We start from the raw sequence: 21,407 nt of genomic DNA on the forward strand, positions 1-21,407 counted from the left end.
CCACCTTCCTCCCATTTCCCACCTTCCCACCTTTTTTTTGTAGTCAGTGCCACAAATACTGTAACTATGCAGGCTTTGATCACCTGTTGAGCTCACCAGCAGCAATACAACAAGTTTTTTAAAGTGACACTCTTATGAAAAAATGATGGGGTCTGCCAATACTGGCCCTCTTTTGAAAATGCTAGTTGCCTCACTGTGTGTGGGTTTAATGCATTCATACAGCTGGAAAAAGCATGATGTAAATGAGAAAAGTGTCAGAACTCTTCATCTCTATGTTTGTTCTGGATCAGAGCCTCAGAAAGTATTGAATCCAAAGCATAATCATGACAACCAGGGAACTAGCATTCCCAAAGGAGAGGTCAGCAATACTTTTCTCATGACAGAAACCATTTAAACTTTTCTGAATGATCCTTTTCTCCACCGGAAACACAGTAGGCTGGAGGTGTATCTGCTGCATCAATAGAACATTAGATTGGTGTCTGATTTAGCTGAAACAAACTTAATTGGGAAACAAATATCACCCTGTAAATAGCATTTAAATGTCAGGATGCCTAACTCTCCCTACCCAATCATCTTTGTTGTGTCATTTTATCAAATGGCCCCTCATGAGGAATCACCTGTTATTTCATGTAATAATATCTTCTCCATTTCCACAGTGCACATTTACATAACTTCAAAATAGATTAATATGTTTGTGTACCTGCAGGTATATCGTTCTTTTCCTTTTCGAAGGATATTTTCTGGAAGGGCAGCTGGTGCGGTTCGAAAGTTAAACATGGAAGGAACAGATTGTATAAGCTCACTAGCCTCTGGTTTAAGGGCATTAAAACTCTCTAGCTTTTCCGCCATATTTTCTATTGCCGACATCTGCAAGTAATAACAAAAGCAAACTATTAAGCATTAGGATAGTATATTTTAAATGAGGTACTGGCTTACAACACAACAAAACTTATTAAAACGTATTAAAAGTTCCAAACTAGTAAAAAATAAAATGTCTTATCTTGTTAATATAAAGCGTATTCATTACGTTAATGTGGCCTGTCCATTCAGCCGCCATCTTTCATGCGATCAGTCAGCAGCCACCTTTCACATTTGTGTCTTCTATAAATGTCAGGGAATTTTCCTATGTAGGAATTCCATGTGATTAAGGCATAATGGTACTAGTCACTCCCTGATTTTTGTGCCATTTTTATTTGCTAAGCTCTGGAATTGCATGCAGCACATGAGTTGGCCAATGGCTTCCTCCATGAAAGCGTAATCACATAGGTGTTTTGCTTCATAACAGAGTCCCTGTAACAAAGGTTAAATTTGACTGGGTGCTATAAGTTATTGCACTTTGCTAATAATTTCTGCTTTAAACTAAAGTATAATGGCACTAGCACAATTGTGTAGTTGTAGACAGTACAATAGTATTTTAAATAAAATGTTCAAAAGCTCACCACCAAATCTAATAAGTCTATGTTATGACTCACACAATGAAAATACTATGCACATTTCTGCAGTATAATGTAACATTATATTTAAATAAGTCAATAAAAAAAACTTGAAAAGAAATCCAGGCACCCAATTAAGTTTGCTTGCATGTAAGCACTTATTTCAGTGTATTCTTGATAAGATATATTTTATGTTTAACAACCATTTATATAACTGTGCGGATGCCAGCTCATTTTCTTTCCACACAGGTGGTCTGTTCAATAGCAGATGAATCCCAAAATACCATTAACAAGACAAAAGAAAATTCCATCTGCTTGGCCATGTTCATAAAATCCTATATAATGATAGATTCCATACTGAAAAAAGGATTTAGAGTATGTGCTCTCTTCTCATTGTAAACTGTTGGTTTAAAACACAGTCTATGAGCTTAAGTACAAGTACAATGAAAATGACCAGAGAACAGTTGCAGGAAGATTTTATAAAATATCAGAAAACTGTATTTTGTGAACACCAATAAAAGTGTATGCAAACTGTGAACGTGCCTGTTTTGCTCTCTTTTGGTCTGATAAAATAGCATTCTAAACATTTTCTTGTATCGTTTAATAAGTGAAAAAAAACCTGGTGAACTTGCCAGAAGTTCTGAGCTTTCTCGTGCCATGTGCTCTCAAAGAGTCTATTTAGCCATTCAAGTTTCTATCTTAGGACTGCAAGACAATTATTGCCTATGCTTAAGAGATGAAGACAGTGGGAGTGGATGAGTAGTTTAGTAAAAGAAACTGGGCAGGGCTGACACCAATTAATCCACATAAATTCTGTTTGTTACCAGCCTACAATAGGAAAAAAAGAGCTAAATGTATTTCTGGTAGATCAACAGGTATTTTTTCTGTTCTTGCAGGTTCTTTAAAGGGATAAGACGTAGGGAAATGTGCACATATTGGAAAGATGTACTGCATATGGTGTTTTTTTGCCTTCATGTGTGCTTTAAGAAAGGATAGAATCTGTTCTGACTGTCAATACTGCTTAGTAAATATACTTCCTGTGTGAATTGTTAAGTCCTAGCGGCTGGTACCGAGCAAGGCAAGATAAGAAGCACTGGTTTGACAAAAGTAAGAAAAGACTTTTGCCACAAAGCTAATGAACAGTTGGCTACTATTTCCATCTGCTGTGACATTAAGGTAACCCAGTTTGATACAAAAAGATTTTCTGTAAACAGAGAAAATAAAAAAACTGGCCAGCCTCAAGTGCCATTGCTAGACAAGGTCCTGCTACTACTCTTAATATTGTGGTTGAACCTTTGAGAAAGCAGAACCAGCTTAGAGGACTGCAAATCTTTCACTTTTTCCCATCACTGCCCTATGTTTTATTCTGTTTTCATCTATAATACTCTCTGTTTTTTTCCCCTGTGACATTCAGTCTTGCCCTCCCGTTCCATGCTTGGAGCTTTTAACGTTAGCTACAAATTGCAGCGTACAGAATACCATTCCCAATTTGCTGTGTGTCTTTCAAACGCAGAACAGGGGGGAAAAAACCTCCAAAGGAAGTCAAGATGCATTTACTTGTCATACAGCAAATACAACAAGCCTGGGATGCAGCGAGGGTTGCAGGCTCACATAGGTTTGATTCATAATCATGCCGCTGCTAATACATTCTGCACAGATGCTTATGGACAGCACATTTGTCAACATGAAGGATCTTGACACCTACTGATCATAGGGCAGACAGCTCTGTAATGTTACTGCTGATCTCATAGCAGGTAATTCCATCCCAGCAGAGCAATGCCATTATCTAACCCAAGCATCTGGAGAATTAGCATTTTCAGCTTTTTTTACCCTTCTATTTTTTTATTTATTAAAAATCAATTTTTTATCACACGCAGCATGAATTCCACAGCTTATAATCTAGTCCGACTGCTCTGGGTAAGAAATCAATTCAGTATTTGGACAGGTATAATGGGAAAATGTTTTGTGAATGAAAAATGACCTTTGCCCTTCAGGCTGATTAGCGTTGAAGGAAAAAGCACACAGGTTACGATAGCATATATTATGGTTAGCAATAATAAGTACTTCACTAAAGATAATACATATCTTTTATTTATATCCATTTAATACTCTAGTCAGTTTCATTATCTAGAGGTATTAAATCACTTGACATTTTTGTGCTCTGAGAGATTCTAAAATCATAGCCCATTTACATGGAAAATAGCTCACAAAGCCCATTACTGTAATATCTATTGATAGCTGCAAGCCATGTTCAGGGCTGGTTTTATTTTCAATTACTAACATTACATATAAAGAGCTTCATAAGATCTGGCTCTAGCCTTGCCAGAACAACACTGACCTCACATGCGCCTATGTAATATACACAGAGGCAATGCAATCTTTAAGTGTAATTATTAGAATGAGCCGCTTTGCCTTCGAAATGTTATGGAATTCTTCCAGGCGGTCAGGAGAGGCTTGCCAATGATAAGTTGTAAGAGTTAATTTTCAAACAAGCCCAGGGATTGTAACCACTTCCTGAGAAGCTTTGGACATTAAAATTAAATCAGCATTTTAAAACAAATTCCTCTACAAAGAAGGGTGTTATGTTACAAATTATACGGATAATATATTCCAATCAATATAATTCACTTAGGAAAATTACAAGCTTAGACAGGGTTTTGTGTAAGTGCTGTAGTTATATATATATATACTGTATATATTCACTCATAAGCACACTCTCATGAATACGTGTAACTGTATGAGTTCTGTATCTAATTATCTGCTGAAACAGAGTACAGCATTCTTTTCAATCTTTTGCACTATTGAGATAAACAATCTGGATTCACAAACCACATGCTGTAACTTCAGTCAGTGTGATCTCTGACTCTATCATGTATTGTTAGACATACAGGTCAAGCTAGGTTTTTGTTTTGTGGCCTCTGAATTTGTTAGTGTAACAGAAATGTGTAGGAAAATGTTCAGCTTAGTATAAAATTATAGTCACATTTCCCATCTGTCTTTTCTCTAAGGCTGACCATACACAGGCCCACGGCCAGATGTATCATTAGGCATGGTAGAGTGGTGCTTATAGGCAGCAAATATCACCCACACCGTTTGTCCCATCATCAGAAGTAAAAAAAAAACACACCTCATGCAATCTTTTTTTTACACACTGTCACAACATTCTAAGCCAGGTTAGGCATCAGCAACATTAAAAAAATAAAATGTTCACTGTAAAAAAGGTGACCCTAGCAGAGGGGTCTTGTTTTGGATGCCAAAGCTTGCATGCCTATAGAATCCAGAAATAGAGATCAGTCCCTTGACAAACCAGTTTTTGTGGAGATTTAGCAAGAGTAAACAATTTATTCAATATGTCTTATAAAGATTATCTTAAAAGAAAAACAGGAACATGTTTTGCTATTGTGTATGTGATGAATGATGACATGATTTTAGGGTAGTTGGTCTTTCAATCCAGGTTTTTTGTACTTTGAATGGTAGTAGCCTGCAGTGCCCTGTGTGCTAAACAATCACTTCAACTGATACCGATTTCTTATTGAAAAAATTAATTGCACTGCTATTTTCTGCTATCTAAGAGCTGCAATGCTGTTTGTATTCACAGAATATCCTTTATTAGGCGAATCTTCACAAAATCTTCCTGTCAATGGCCAGCATTACCCTTAAAATATAGTTGTCAGGACCCATGTAGCAATTAGTTTAGGGCAACTATATCTAAAAATGTAAGTAAAAGAACATTTTTGATACAGAGTTATAGTAAATTCATATTAGATTGTATGTAAAAATCACTGAATCTAGAACTGATACACTAAATATAAAAACAATGGGAATAGACATCTGCTCATCCTCTGTAACACCACCTTCCCCATGAAAAAAAAGTGGTGCACTCTTGTTAACACTTTTCCTATATCTTTAAGATGTAAGTTGGAAAAATAAGTGTCATTAAGAAATGAAAGCGACCTAACACAGTGGAAATTTGTCACAAGCTAGAAAAACATTGTGGCAATAACAATCTTTTCTGAAATCAGAATTGCTTTTTGTTGGCCCACAATAGTGACCCCAAATGGTCCAATCTTTGCCAAAGTGTAGCATCAGGTTGTCTTATGGTGATATAAGACCAGTCATGGCCAGCCTTAAAGTGACATTAAACCCTCAGATTTTTTAACATAAAAAAATACTGTAATGTGTGCCTTACTGTAATCCATGGTTGTTTCCCTTCTCTTTGCTGATCTTCCTTTTAAATCTGTATCTGTTCTCATGCTGGGCAGAACTTCTGTTTTGCAGCAGACTGCCTTGACCTGTGTGTAGGTTTGCAACCTGAGCCAGCACTACAGAAAGAGGCACTCAGCTGCAAAGGGAAGTTCTCCCCAAGCATGAGAAGACATGAGGATTTAAAAGGAAGAGTAGCAAAGAGAAGGGAAACAACCATGGATTACAGTAAGGCACACATTACAGTTTTGTTTTATGTTAAAAAATCTGAGGGTTTAATGTCACTTTAACTAGAAATATTACCAAGAGGTCAAATAAAACCTGAGAATAAGCCACACCTATTTTTTCTAAACCTTTGTGTAAATCCTAAAAATTAATTGATTGGAAGACAAAAAGCTGCTAATCGCGCCAGAAATTCAGAGCTGTCCTGTGTCCTCTGCACCCATCCTGTGTTATCTCAAAGATGCTTTCTAGCTCACCAATTTTTAATCTTAGAAAAAAAATGCTTTCATTTTGTAGAGACCTAGGAGTAAGAGTGGCCTAGATTAACAAAAGACATTGGGAAGTAGGGATCCACAGATACCAATACTAGTATAGGCATCGGTGTCGATACCGAGTATTTTGGCGCATACTCATACTCTCCCAAATGCTCCGATACCGGAACTTCCGTCAGAGGGAGATTTCCTCTGACCGGCAGTGTTGCGATGGAACATGGAGCTGGCTTCCCGGCCAATCAGGAAGCCAGGCGATGGGTAATGACTAAGCGCCCGGCTTTCTGATTGGCCTGGGAAGTCCGCTTCATGCTGTTTGGTCGGCTTGATGCTGATTGGCTGGGAAACTGCCTTGCTGGGCCAACCAGTTTCGTGTCAAACAGCATGGAGTCGGCTTCCCGGCCAATCTGGAAGCTGGGCAATGGGTAATGATTTGCCGCCCAGCTTCCTGATTGGCCTGGGAAGCCGGCTCCATGCTGTTTGGCTGGCTCCATGCTGATTGGCTGGAAAGCCGGGTTCCTGATTGTCCGGGAAGCTCCATGCTAGCAGAAGTACTGGTATCGGTACTCAGTATCCCCGAGTACCGAAATATAAATTTTGATACTCGTTCTCAATAGCAAAAAACTGGTATCAGTGCATCCTTATTGGGAAGGCTGACAACACTCCACAAAAAAGCTGGATGATGTCAGCCCACAACAGAACTTAGAAGCTGAGTGCATTTCAGGCAGATCAACAGGTCTATTTCTGAACTTGCACAGTATATAAAAGGATAAAGCCTGGGGAAATGTGCATGTATTGTAGAAATGTACTGAATATTGTTTCACTTAAAGGAGAACTATGAGGTGAGTGAAAATCACTCAGCATCATAGTTCGAGCTGACGTGTGACAATGAAACTGTCACACGTCGGCTCAATAGATCGGGAAGTGAGTGAACGCATACCGTCGCTCGCCCACTTCTCGATCATCTCCGTGCAGAGAGCGGTGACTGTCAGTCAAGGCTCCCTGCAGGGATTCCTCCCCTCCCAGCTTTGATCCTCCTGGCTGGAGGAACGGACGGGGAGGGGGCGGGTACAGCTGGCTCTGCCTCTAACAATTTACAAAAGTGGGCTTAAGATAGACTAGTTATATTGTTGGACATTAGTATGCAAAAAAATTTGTAGTAATAATAATATAAAGTATCTAAACCCTATTTTAACCTTTTTTGCATGAGAAAAATTAGATGAATCTATATTTATGTTATCAACAGGAAAAAATCTTCATACATCTGCTGCTCTTTTTACATATGAACATGTATCTTTGTAATGTTTTATCAAGACAAAATTAATTAATAAAATTATGAGTACTGCAAAGTTTGACAAAAAGTTCATCTTTTCACTACCAGTGATGGATTGTCTGTATGATACTGAGATTATAATATAATTTATGTAGCGTTTCCATTAAGAAGTTACTTAAATAAACTTTTAGCAAAGAAAAATCAAAATAAACTAGTAATATTTTTAGAGCAATAAATAATTGTATTAGGCTATCCCATGCAAAACTATATCTTGCAGATATTATACTGTGATAAGTTGATTTTTTCGGACATTTGAAATTATAGCTTCACAGTAAATCACAAGCACTGTCAAATTATACATATAAGACAAATGCCTTAATTTATTAATACAATTAACATGTTTCATATTGGCTAAAAAAAACACAAAAAATACTCACCCAGGTTCTTTGATCAGGCATAGGGAACTGTTAAAATGATTAAAAAGATAGTTAAGCTTTTAGAATGGCAAGTATGAGATTCTAACATAAATAATATCAACAAAATGGAAATGTATTGCAGTAACATACTGTAATGTGATAATATTTAATTTGATAAGATAGCCATTAGTGGACTTTTTAAATTGAATATTACAAGGAGCAATGATAATGTGCCAGGTACAGCCAGTAGCCCATAGATGCTCAGAGTAGTGAAAAAAATTCAGATTTCTTATTGATATTAGATGATTGCTGATTGCTATTGGATGCTGATAGGTACTGCACTTTGCACATTGGTCTTTGCCTTATTTAATTAGTCTGTGTGTTGTAGAGCAGGGGTTGGCAAACTCAGGGTTGGCAAAATCATTGCAGTAGTGGGTTCTGCAAATCTGTTTTGAAAATCTACCCTGGGAATACCCATTAACCTACAATTTTGAAAATATGGGTATGACTATGCTTCAGGAAGCATGATTTATTATTTACCAATAACTCGGGCACTGTTTAGAACTCGTGTTCATGCACCACCAAGGATTGTTAAACTGTGTGAGTATCTGCTGTGATTAAATTCTTCCACATTCCTATTTATGGGATTGCTTTTAAAATGTTGTTATTTGGCTAAAGTCACAAGGCTTTGGCTAAATAGTATGAATAGGTTTTTTTGCTACTTAGTTCAAACTTGTCATAATTGTCAAAATACTACCCTGCAGAAAAAATACTTTCAGAAAAGGCAAAGCTTACTGTACTGTATAGTCTAAAATAAATGTAAAGAGTCTGCAACACTTTAAATGTTATCTAAGAAGATCCTATTGATACCTAAATTCTGTATTATAGTGTTGAGCTATTAATTGCCTAAGATTAGCATATGGAGTGCTTGAACATAAATGAAAACTATACTATAGCAGGACAAATAACACAGCTATACAATAATACAAACAATACAGCTTCCAAAAAATTGTTTCGTGTCTATACAGCATGGATTATGAGAAACAAGCATTAACGCAAGTGCCTAAAGATGAGCAATGTTTACAATACTGAAATATAGACCAAAGCTAACACATCAAATACATCCAAAATACATTTTTGAGGTTAGTGTTGGAATCTCGAGATACACAATAATATTAGGCGGTCCCTTCCTTTTAAATGAGTGCATACTTGGATGCGGACCAAATGCACTTTTAAAACTGTCCTTGCAAAAGTCTTCCAATATCACACTATTAGGTTAATACATTTTCTCCTGGCAAACAAAGCCGGCTGATGCATTTACTCCCTTGTGGAGAAAGGCCTCTTTGTTGAGAAGAGTGAGTGCACCTGTCTGGAGATGTCAATACATTATACTAATTAGAGAGAAGCAGTAAGTCACTTTCTCCGTTATTCATATGTCTTGTGCATCCATAAAGGTAACATTTGCTGGTGTTCCATTGCTGATGCAAGCAACTCATGTTTCAAAACAATCTCATCTATTTTGTAGTTCACTTGAGATCATTAACCATTCTAAACACATCTTGTTAAGAGGTTCAACAGTTAAGTGGTTATCTATTCTTAAAGGAGAAATAGATATATTTAGAATAAATAAGGTCCTATGTATTTGATCAGTTACAAAGGTAAGTGCTGCCATGGAGTTATTATGCCTTCCATCACTATTTTTGTGGGTGTTTGCACATTTAAATAGCTGAAACTTCCTTAGTACACAGAGTTTTGAGTAAAGCTAGGGTTGTGTTGGTTATTTGAACTAAGTGCTCCTTCTGTTAACTACTCCAGCAACAAACATGCAATGTTTACAGTGATTACTTTCATCATGCAGACCAGATGGGTACAACCTATGTTTTAAGACTCCGAATGGTTCCAGAATCTCTGTTAGGGGTCAGCTATTATATAACCTAATGCATCTCTCTTATGAATCATATCAGGTTCCCGAAACAATGGCAAATAGATAGTAAGTGATCACATAAAACTGATAAGTGATGCTTGAAACTACATAATAAAAATGCTGAAAACCTCTGATCTAAGCAAACATGTATTTCATATTTTAAAGCTTATTAAGGCTATTAATGCAGCAATAAGGACACATGATATTAATGTTGTTGTTACAGGTGTTGAAAAATGAGTGCCATAAAAGGACATCTTTCCATTATGTTGTCTTTATATAGATTCCTGAATGTTCATTTTGTACATACCTGTGGATGGAATAGGAATCCAGGAGAAGGCCTTAAATACTTTTGTTTAAGAATTTCAAGAGGATCTAATAATTTTCTTTTTTCTACCCTAAAACAAAAGATAAACTTTAGAAGATGATGCTGGGGCTGGTTTAAACATTTTTTTATATATAAAATAACATTCTGAATATTTCTTACATAAAAGATAATTCAAAGGTATAAAGGTAATAAATATTTAAGATAATGTAGAATATGCAGCCTAGAAAGGTTGAGCTGTCAGCTGAGAAAGGCCGCATTGGCCATTTCTCTTAATCGCATACCACTGGATGCTCTCATGGAACTTAATTGAAATACTGTTATCTAGCATTAAAGCTGTACCTCAATGGTGAAAAATAAAGATTCTACTTTTACAAAGATCCATCATACCAAGTTGGACAGCCATCAGTGTAAAATCCTGCCATAAGCTTTACTGATTGTTAATAAACCTATTTAAGCTGCACAAATTATTTGCATATTCCCGAAGATAATTTCCCATTAACACCTATGAGTTTTGTCGCTCAAAGGTAAGGCGACAAAACGGTCAAGACAAGGAATCCCATTCGCTTATCTTGAGCATGACAAAACACTCAAGAGAAGGAATCCCATTCATTTCTATGGCCCCTGTTTGACACATGAACATTTTGTTGCAAGCAGAAAAATGCCTGTCACTGGAAAAAGTACATGAGTTACTTTTTGGCAGATTGCAGCATTTTTAGGTGCCATAGAGTTCAATGGGAAACTTTGTGTGAAAAAAACATGCGAAAAAACGCTCAGGTGTGAACAGAGGTAATGAAAATTAATGGGATTACTTGTCTAGGTTTAAATTGAGCCTAAATTAATGTCCAACTTGTTTTGAAAATAAGTAGGAATATCTATAGAATATGACAATTGTATTATTAACCTGCGTTTATGCCACTCAAAACAATTTGATTCTGAAAACAGAGAAATAAAGAAACTGTATTTTATAGCTTTTGTCAAATGTTTTTGCAGGTTGCCTATTCATATTCAGCCTCTCTGTTGTAGTTGTGGTAGCAAGACCAAACTTAATCCAACCGTATTTAACTTCTTTATATCATTACATTTATATGAATGTTCTGCATTCCATGGGGCCAATTGATCTTAAAGTCAAGGTTGGCATTGCATGTCCTGTAATCAATACCAGGCCCAGTTTGATAAAGATCACTACCTCCTCTGCTGCTTCAAGAGAAGTCACTTATTTTACAGGTTCAGTACTCATACTGTGCAAGCAATTTATAATGATGTGGTACAAACATTTTATGCCATTTTAAAGCTAATGCGGGTTTAAATATAAGCATTCTTTATGGGACTTAGTTTTTTGGCACTCCAATTATTTTGCATTACAGGTAACTGTCATCACCTTTAATGTTAACAAACAAGGGCATACTAATAAACACCATAACAATGTTAACAAACTCCAATAGAATTTTAGAATCTACCTGTAGATAGGATCCATGAAGAAAGGTACAGGTCTGGCATGTTGCAAACAGTGATCAGAATGTTTTGCTTGATCTACATCAAAATCTTTTTTGTCTCCAAATGTATGGTTCTTTCTGGATGGCTCTGCTTGTTTTGTTGGCACAGCTCGACTTCTACTTCCCATACTCAAGTCTAAAGGCTGATCGGGACTAGCAGACACTGGGTTTAGTGGCTTTGAGGGTACATTTGGTACCGTTTTTTCCTCCTTACGCTTCACGGTAAGATCAAATGGAGACTCTGTATTACTCTTTTGCACTTTCTTTATTTCTTTTGGAGACTCTGGTTCCACTTTAAGAGGGGGAGGTCTTACATCTCTCTCTGGAAATGGGTATACTGATTGGGAAAATGCTGGAAAAAAAGGAAGGGGAAACATAGATGGGTAAGGTAAAGATCCACCTTTTTTATCTGGTAGGCCTACAAGTCCTGTTGATCCAAAGTACTTTTCAGCAATAGAGGCGATAGCTTTTATGGAGTCATTCACAGCTCCAGACACGGCAGTCTGTTCCTCTAAACATGGTGAGAAAACAGAATGGCTGTTGTAATCTCTCTTGCTGTTTAGTGCAGCAAGATTCTGCAGTGGGCTCATTGTCTCCTGATATATTTTGCCATTTTCTTTGATTTTCTCCTTATCACTTTCAACATCACTTTCAAGATCAGAGCCAGAAGTGGTCTCCAAGTCACTACCACTTGGCGTGCTGACATCATCAAGGTCACTGCTCTCTGACTGGTCACTGGTTTTGTCATGCAGCCTTTGGTCAGCATTATTTTCTCCTAGGAATCCTGTGGATTTTGAATCACACAGAGATGGGTGTTTACTCAGTGTTTTCAAAATGTCCTGTGTCGCTGGTAAGACCTGAGGTCTGTTCATATTGGGATTCTTGTTAACCTGGTTAACACTGGGAAGTCCTTTAACTGGGGAGCTGGCATTGATTAGAGGAGGCCTATGATATAGACCTGAGGGGAAAAGACCAGGGAAACCAAAAGAGAATCCAGGAGCTGTTGGAAATGTAAGGCCAGCAGTATGCCGACTAGCACCAAAATAATCAGCAAGCCCTGGGTTTGCATGGTTCATACTGATCATAGAAGCTTTGTCCAAAGATGGAGCCCCTGGAAGTGAAATCCCTTGACCAAATAACCCTCCAGCAGCAAAGTGATTCTTCCCTTCACAAAATCGTCTGTGCTTATTAAGTGATGATGTCGTGCTGAACATTTGTCCACAGTCTTTGCATTTGATTTGAGTCCTGCAGTCCGCATGCATACGTTTGTGTCGGCAAAGATTCGAAAACTGAGTGTAAGACTTGTGGCACACTTCACCTGTTCAGAAAAAAAAGAAACAGCTTAACTGTTATGTGCTTTTAATACTACATACCTGTCTAAAACTCTTCATGTGCTGCTTAAAAATTCACATGCTACACAGTGCAATTAGTGGAAGCAATCAGCTTTTCATTATATACTAACACATGGCTTCATGAAAGCTGGATTTTGTATCTCTACCTCCACTAAAGAGTAAGCAGATATACAGTTATTAGAGAGATCTCTTTGCATATGCCTTTGCCGTAGGGGAAAGCTAGCAGAATATATTTTCTAGAAACCATACATTACAGATTCCAGTGCTGCTAGTCAATACCTTTCTGGATACATAAAATTAGTTGTCTTCCATAATTTACTCCTATATTTACTCCTTCTAAAGTTGTTTAGATTCAAGGAGCTTTCAATATTGGGCAGTACAAACCTTTGAAAACGGTCTATTGTAATATCAATCTGCAAAATGTTATGTATTGTATACTTTTTTTTATAGTTAGCGGTCTACATGGAAACCTTTGGACTGGGCATGGAGTAGTGAAAAGGATAGGAAGAACCATAAGATTTGTAGCAAGGAGAAGGTGGCTTTGCTATGAGGGATGAGGAAGCTTACACGTAAGATGGAGAACAGAGGTAATTAGCACAGATTTCCTGAAATGAACATTAAAGTACAGCATCTATTTTAAATGCGTCTGCTAGGAGAAATTAGAGAGATTAAAAAGGAACTGATGTAGAACAGAGTTAGGAGAATGTCCTTAAAATAATTACCACAGGCCAGATTCTGTGCCAAGAGACAGGCCAACTGATTTCTATGAAAAGAGGAAGCTTTGAAAACAGCTTAGCTAACAGGTAATGTTTATTAGAAAATAATCATAACTAGCATTAAATTGATTGATGAATATTATATTTCAGAAAGTGACAGGTTATTCTGGGAAATCCGCAGACATCTTTTGCTTGTTTGCCAAGAGAAGATCTAATATACTAAATCATTTTTAGTTATACCCATTCACGTACTGTTTAGGACCTATTTCATGAACCTGCAGACGTGGAACAAGCGTATCTCTACAAATACCCAGGATCAATGGATAGTTGATTGAAATGTTTTGAAGATTGGCAAATGACTGTTGGACCTGATCTGGGTATGCAAGAGTAATTTCTTATTGTTCCCATTGCACACACATATAATTGGGTTTTAGAATATCTTGGTATTGGAAAAATGAATTTGTATGCATACCTTTAGACTAAACAACTGATATTATTCAAAGGGGTTGATTAACAAGTTTCACTTAACTCAGTAAATATGGTGAGGATTTGGGCACTTTGAATAGCATAAATGAAAGTTGTGTGTCACAAGGTAAACATTCATTTTGCAAGTGACTACTATCTACTCCTTTAGCAAATCAACTCCAGAAAAACTAATCAAAAATAATTCATCATTCAGCCACTGAAGACATAGTATACATTCATGGTCAGAAAAAAACTGGGAACAGTCATATGGCAAAATGTAGCATAACACTACCTGAGAAGCAACATAGTACAATTGGCATTATGGGGTTGATTCACCAAATGAGTAGAGGCTTTATGTTTAGAAAAGAGTATTTTCATTTTTCAAGGAGAATAATAGTAAATAGGTATTCACTTTGAATGCCATGCCTACAAAAAATTAAAATGTGAATATTTTTTAGAAAACTAACCTCCATGCATCAAAACAAAAGGTGTATTCCATTGCGCTAGCATGGAACACAGATATAATGTTAAGTACCATGGAGTGGAAGAAATGTCAAACCTGTGGGTTAAGAAACACCTAGATAATATTAACTCTTATAGTGCAAACGTTACAGCACTGGAGACTTCTAAAATTAGACCTGCAAATCCTAATGTGTGGTATCACCTTGACAATACTTTTTCTTCTTACCACTATTAACTCATGTATGAAAACAGTTCTAAAGAAAAATTATTTTGTTACCTATAGTAAATATGCTTTAAAATTATTTATTTCTTGCTATTTAGAATTGGAAATGAAAATAAGATACTGATAATTTTCTATGAGAACAAAGCCATTTTCCCCTAATGCAATGTTCAATCAATGAGTATATACATATTGTTTTCATCTTCCTGTAAACTCCTTGCATCACATGTTAACTATGTTGCGTACTCATCCTGATTGTATTTCAGTATTTACACTTTTTATCAGCAACTTGGATTTAATTTAAGATAGCCATGTGCATTTGAAAAATGTTGAAAATTTCTCACTTAGCACTTTTAATAGTGGCTATTCCCAGCAAACAACTTATCAACTACAGTACAAGGTGTCAGTTACAGGGAGCATTGCTTGTACCTGCAGAGGATGTATTACAGATCACAATGTTCTCATCATTCACACATCAAAGACATATAACTATAAACAGTGAGCATTCCGAGCCATTCGCAAGAATCCTTTCGCAGGGTTAGAGACAGGCTGCCCAAACTGACAATAGCTCTATTTTAAGCATGTGAAGGAAACCAAATTGAATGTATCTCATCCTGCATTGCTGGTTCCCATGAACTGTAATCACGTCCCTGACTTCCACTCACACCAGGGCTAACCTTCCAGCACTTGGAAAACCCTTGTCCTTGACAATCCAGAGCACTTGCTGTCATCTTTCAAATATTTACCCTGGCATCACCTCATATTATAAATAGAGCATCACAATAAGAATACAAAGAATTACTGCAACATCTGCGCTTCTAATTTACCTTCACCCAAAACATGCCCGTAAATTACAGAAATCATAATCAGATGAGCAATAATCATTTGTGCTCATCTCTGCATTTAAGTCATTATGAAGTAGTGGACTGATTGAATAAATTCTATATGGGATCATACTAGTTCATGAACTGCAGAGTAAAACATTGCCAGTGATGTTTTTATCAGCTTGAAATTTACAATAAAATATTACATTTGTTTTCACATAGATGATTTTTATTTCACATTTATACTCATACTCAGTCATATTATAGTGGCAAAAAGGTGGATAAATATTTATCAGACCCACCTGTAATTTAAAATGATCACTTCTTAGAGGTCTATTTTGTTCATTGACTAATGAGACAATACAAGAAAAAGCCTTAATGGTTACTTGCTAATGACGGAACAGTAAAAATGCTATTATACTAATTAAGCAGATTAAATCCACAGAGAGTGCAGGGATAGGCAATGTATTATACTCTTCCGTGCTGATTAGGCCTCACACATTGAACAAGAGAGGGTTCTGCATTAATGTGGCCTTTGAGCAATTTTGGAAAACAGAACAAGTCTCTGTAAAATCACCCTGTACATAATATCTGGCTTTAAGTAAACCAGATGGGCTAATAGTTTCCATACAGTACACTTAACCAACAATAGACACTCTTCTTCTGTCCCGCCACCTCCAGTGCTGATGCTCAGATTGAAGAATGTACATGATCACATCCTTTACCATCTTTCATCACTTCATCACAGCAACAACCTCTACAATCTAGACAAATCCAATGCCCCCGTCAGCATTATCCTATCAACATCTAGCGTGCTCAATTTGTCATTTTTTGGGAAGAGTGGAATAAGATAGCAGTCAAAATAGCATATTTTCTGCTTATTAAACACATTAAGCAGTCTGCTGAATATTCCAGACCAATTATAGCATGTGGTTTCTATTTGGAGGACCTGAACAGTTTGCAAAGGCAGTGAGTAATTACCTTTGTGTCGGTGAGCCTTTGCTCATGTTTGAACAGAATAGTGTAATAAGAGACAGTTGCCATAAACAGACTGGTGTGCTGTACACTGTGTGTGGCCCTTGGATGGAAACAGATAGCACCTTTGCATGTAAAACACTTTCACTGCACAACTTTGAAACATTCCAAATTATGTAATCACAGGAAGAAAGTATGGAATTGCTGGGATGTTTGGAACATCCCATTAACATGGAAAGTAAATGACTTAAAACTTAGTATGCACGTGAGTGCACTTATTAAGTATACAGCACACAACAGTCATCCAGAAGACATGGAGTCATCCAGGGATCCTTTACAGGAGAGCAGGGACTGTAGCACCCATTATGCTGCAGTCTTTAATCACTGTAGGTATAGTATTGAAAAGTAGGTTCAGAAAAACAAAAGGCAAACAATTTTATAAATATGGCTAAAGGCTGAACAACTTGGGGCCAAGACCTTGGTAGCAGCTGCTAAAACAACTTAACTTGCTACAACACCACTGCAGAGAAAAGAGTAACCCTCAATCCTGTGCCTCTATGCAATGATAGCCTCTGTTGCAAAAGTATCTCTGCTAACTGGATTTAGCACAAACATGGAATAATCCAGATGCTGGCACAAGCAAAGCCTTCGCACACTCAATAGGTTGCTTTCATGCTTTGCATAGTTCAATTAAATAAGGCTTTAAGTTGAACTGTTAGAAAGAGGTGAGTGAACAAGTTCACCTAAACCCAAATTTGTAGTTAATCAGGGCTATCGGCATTGAGTGGGTGAACACTAATAGGAATCAGATATTTGTTATACTGAGTAAATGAATTCGCTTTGTGGACTGATTGCCTCTGTAAGTTTGCTCCTGCTGACTGTAGTACTTCCTTGTTGAATATATCCCCTTTACAGTTGGGGAATCCTGCCCCACAATTCCCTGTACACACTATAACTCAATAAGAGCTAGATCCTTATTTTACCCCTGCTCTCATGGACTTGGCGTCTGAGGATTAGAGTCTGAGGCCCTTAGACAGCTAGCTAAGGGACCAATAGATCCCTATACTAATTCACCATACAATCAGCTGATTGCAAATATCTGTTCGGCAAAGTCAGAGCACAGAAGTTATAGGAATAATTTGTTAAAATAGCTATACCTAACTATACCTTTGGCACCTATCCTCAGCTATATTGGTTCCCAATCCTATTTTTACATTTCCCAGTATTAAAAAGCCCTTTACTATTCTTCTGCACTCCTCTGATATCTCTGTGTATGTGGACAGAATATAAAGGGCTGTACATTTTTCATACGATTCAACAACAATTCCATGGCCAAGGATGATGATCAAAGCTTTACATATAGTGAAATGGTAATTTTAAGAAAAAAAGAGAATGTCCGCAGAATACGTTACCAACATGCTGTAAAATCATTGCTTGCAAGAGGTTTGTTATCAATGTATACAATTGTCTGATAGTTGAATCTTTATGAACAGAAACCACTAGGCAGTCTAGACGGAATATGCTACTGCTAAAACACTAATGATGTAAAACTATTATTGATTGCCTAAAATATTATGAATCATACATTATGAGAGCATATGTGTTACTATTGTTCTTTCATTGTTCAGTTATCCCTGTAATTTGGAAAAAAATATCATCAAATCTCACAAATAAGTGGTCTGTCTATGGCCAGCATTCTTTGCATAGCTACAACTTGGATAAATTAAAGGAAGGTCTTCTAAATGAAGCTATAATCTTTCATTCATTTGGATGTGTTAAATGTATCACTATATTGGCTATTCTTTCCAGGCAGCACAATGACTATATCAGTTAATGAACAGGCTTTTGTTTAGTCCTGATAGCTGTTCCTACAGGATGTTCCCATCCTCTGCTTCCTATTTGTCAATGTCTTGAGGCAAAAATAAAAACAAAAACAAAGTTTAAAGGAAACAACAATAAAACAAGTTACTTACATACAAAGGGCTTTACACTACTGTGGATGTGCTTGTGTTGCTTCAGACCTGATGAAGTTGCAAACGTTTTACCACACTCTGAACAGGCGTGGGCCCGAGCACCAACATGCTGGGACCGTATGTGCCTTTGGAGGTTGCTGGGATCAGTGAAAACCTGCTAGGAAATGAGTACACATTAGCCAGGTCTTCTGTAAAAAGAATGATGATGTTGTCTCTTCTTGACAAGAAATATTCATTTTAATTATTGCAGAATTCTGAATTACAAACCAATGCAGTTGGTCATTTATGTTTCTCATTATGCCATTATATTCATATGAAAGTTTAATGAATGTGCATGCTGTAATGTACTGGTAGGCTTATGGTTCAACATTTAGATATAGACACAAATTTGCAACACAATAACAATGCTTTGCCGCAGGTCTCCTTAATTAGCTATACTAATGGTGCATGCAAGCTTATACAAACCAGCATGCCTCATCTTATCCAAAAAAAAGAGGCTGCACAGCCCACTCTTCAATAAATGTACAACTTTATTGATCAGTATAGCCATTCACATCTTGCTTAACCCCTCCCTCTGATGCATTTAGGTCAATATGGAGCTATTTTCTCTCCTTTGTTGGATTACAATAGGCACATCCATGGTTCAAGGTTAGGAATATTTTAGAACTTATGAATCATGCTTGTCTTATACAATGAAATGACCAAACACAAATTCACATTACCTTGGAGCAGTTTTCACATTCATAGTGCTTTCCAGTATCATGTGACATTTGATGGCGAATCAAGTTAGACTTCCAGTTAAAGGCTTTGGGGCACTGGTCACATTTGTACTCCCTCTCCTCTGTGTGGGACAGTAAGTGCTTGTCCAGGCTAAGGATAAAATACAAAGTGTAATATATAAAAAATGGGCAATTGCTTTGCTAAGACTGTATGACCTGTCAGTGAGGTGGGTCAAGTGTGTGAGGTATGATGAAACAAAATAAATTAACAGCATATATAGCTGTGCATATTTACTCATATCCACCAAACAAACATCAGCTTTTAATAATCTGACTATTCCAAACTTCTAAAACCTGGCTTCTTAACAGTTACTTTTATTTACACAATAATTAATTGTGCCCATTAGTTTTACATTCCTCTCTGCCAGCATTCACCCCTGTGCACTTAACAGGCATGTCAAAAGAGACATGACCATTGTAAAGTACATATAATAAAAAATAAACAATTCATAAGCTTTTATATATACTGAATCATTTGTAATTATACATTTACATGAGACAGCCATATTAACTCATTATATAAGCAGGTTTTGCTGCTGATCCTCTTGCCTCACTGATAAGGTATGCCTAACTGAAAAGAATAGACATTCAGCAGTCTCTAACAACATGCATGAAATAGCCGGAGACTAGCATGTATGCTCCATGGATAAAAACATTGCTCTGGAGCTCAATGGCAAGAAATGGGCACTTTGTTAATTGCAATTTTACATTTTCCAATATGTGTTGTATACATTCAAATGAAGCGTGATTTTAAGAGAAGTATTCTTCAGTTTATATACAACAAAGGACTTAAAAGAGAAGCAAAGCCAAACTTTTTTTTTTTACTTCTCTTTTGGGTGACAGAAGTACAATTACTAATGTACTTCTTTGAACCAAAGCCAGCATACAGTGGGCTAATATGTGATCACTGAGCACAGCCGTGGCACAGCTGACATGGATCATGACAATATTGTCGGTATTCATCCCGACTGCCTAAGTGACAGCTGGCTCTGCCTTTCCATAGCTAGAGCCAGTCATGCCCACCCCATCCCCACCTGTCCCTCCAATGAGTGCTGGAGAAGCAGGGAGGGGAGGGGGAGGAGATTGTGAGCTGAGTGATCAGCGGTTTCATGATCGCTCAGCTCTCGATATATAAAGGCGTCATGTGACAGCTGCAGTGTCCCATGCTGGCGCTAAGTAGCAGGGAGCGTATGTTTTATTCTACCTGCACTTCTCTTTTAAAACTGTCTCCCATAGCTGTGCAACGAGATGATCCAAAGCAAGTAAACAGGAAAATGAACCACAGAACTACATTCATACCATTTTATGGTATGAACTTACGGCACACAAGAATAAAGAATGGCATTCAAGTCATTTGTTTCTAGGTTTGAATAGATTGGGGAAGTATTAAAGCTTGTCAGGTTTTTATTACTGTATCTCATTGGTGAACTTCTCCTCACTTCATGTACTGGAAACACAACAGAAAGTCGGATGAAAATTCTGCAAAAGTGAGGGGAAATCCCTCTTGGACAGCTGTCAATGCAACAAGTGTCCCTACTGAGGAATTTCCTCTCCACTCCTGTTCCAATGTCAACTGTAAAATTCAACATTTCCCTTTAATTTCAGTGCTGTTGACACTACCCCACCTTACGTATTCTGTTCAGAATAAAAAAGAAAATTTGGGGTGAAGATCTACTTAAATTGTGTGGCAGAATGGATCATTTGATCTACCCATTACGATGCAGTCTACTGTAAATGATTCGGTCAACCACTATTTGGAATGTAATGGTTACAATATAGTAAATTTTCTCCCCAGCACTCACCAAAGTAAGCAAAATAAGAATATAAAATGATATCTGACCTTTGCATGTCTGGGAAGATTTGATCACATTCTTTACACTCATGGGAGTGCTGGATCTCAATGAGGTCATTGTCTTCATTTAGATTCTGCTGAAAGTTATCATCTACTAGAGAAAATGCTGAGTGGGGCATATGGCAGGGAAACTTCTGGTGGTCGTTCAGTTCGTCATTTGACTCAAACAGCTGATCACATTCTTCACAACGATACTGACACTCCTCTGCATGACAAAGTAAATCGTTACTC

At 37.2% G+C, this 21,407-nt stretch overlaps 1 protein-coding gene across 2 annotated transcripts in view; it reads right to left on the reverse strand.

The window, feature by feature from the left end:
- The window catches only part of MECOM (MDS1 and EVI1 complex locus), a 53,023-nt gene that overhangs the window by 12,072 nt on the left and 19,544 nt on the right, over positions 1–21,407 (reverse strand). Inside the window, exons 4-10 of one of the 2 annotated variants that reach the window (XM_018557791.1) lie at positions 21,165–21,381; positions 19,268–19,415; positions 18,546–18,702; positions 11,523–12,876; positions 10,048–10,135; positions 7,838–7,864; positions 701–867 (exon numbers count right to left, since the gene is read on the reverse strand). In XM_018557791.1, the coding sequence (XP_018413293.1) occupies positions 701–867; positions 7,838–7,864; positions 10,048–10,135; positions 11,523–12,876; positions 18,546–18,702; positions 19,268–19,415; positions 21,165–21,381 (2,158 nt within the window). The remainder of the gene's footprint in view (positions 1–700; positions 868–7,837; positions 7,865–10,047; positions 10,136–11,522; positions 12,877–18,545; positions 18,703–19,267; positions 19,416–21,164; positions 21,382–21,407) is intronic. The other variant, XM_018557790.1, reaches the window with a different exon arrangement.

The sequence above is a fragment of the Nanorana parkeri genome, unplaced genomic scaffold, assembly GCF_000935625.1.
Source record: "Nanorana parkeri isolate BGI_ZX_2015 unplaced genomic scaffold, ASM93562v1 scaffold303, whole genome shotgun sequence".
Taxonomy (NCBI): Eukaryota; Metazoa; Chordata; class Amphibia; order Anura; family Dicroglossidae; genus Nanorana; species Nanorana parkeri.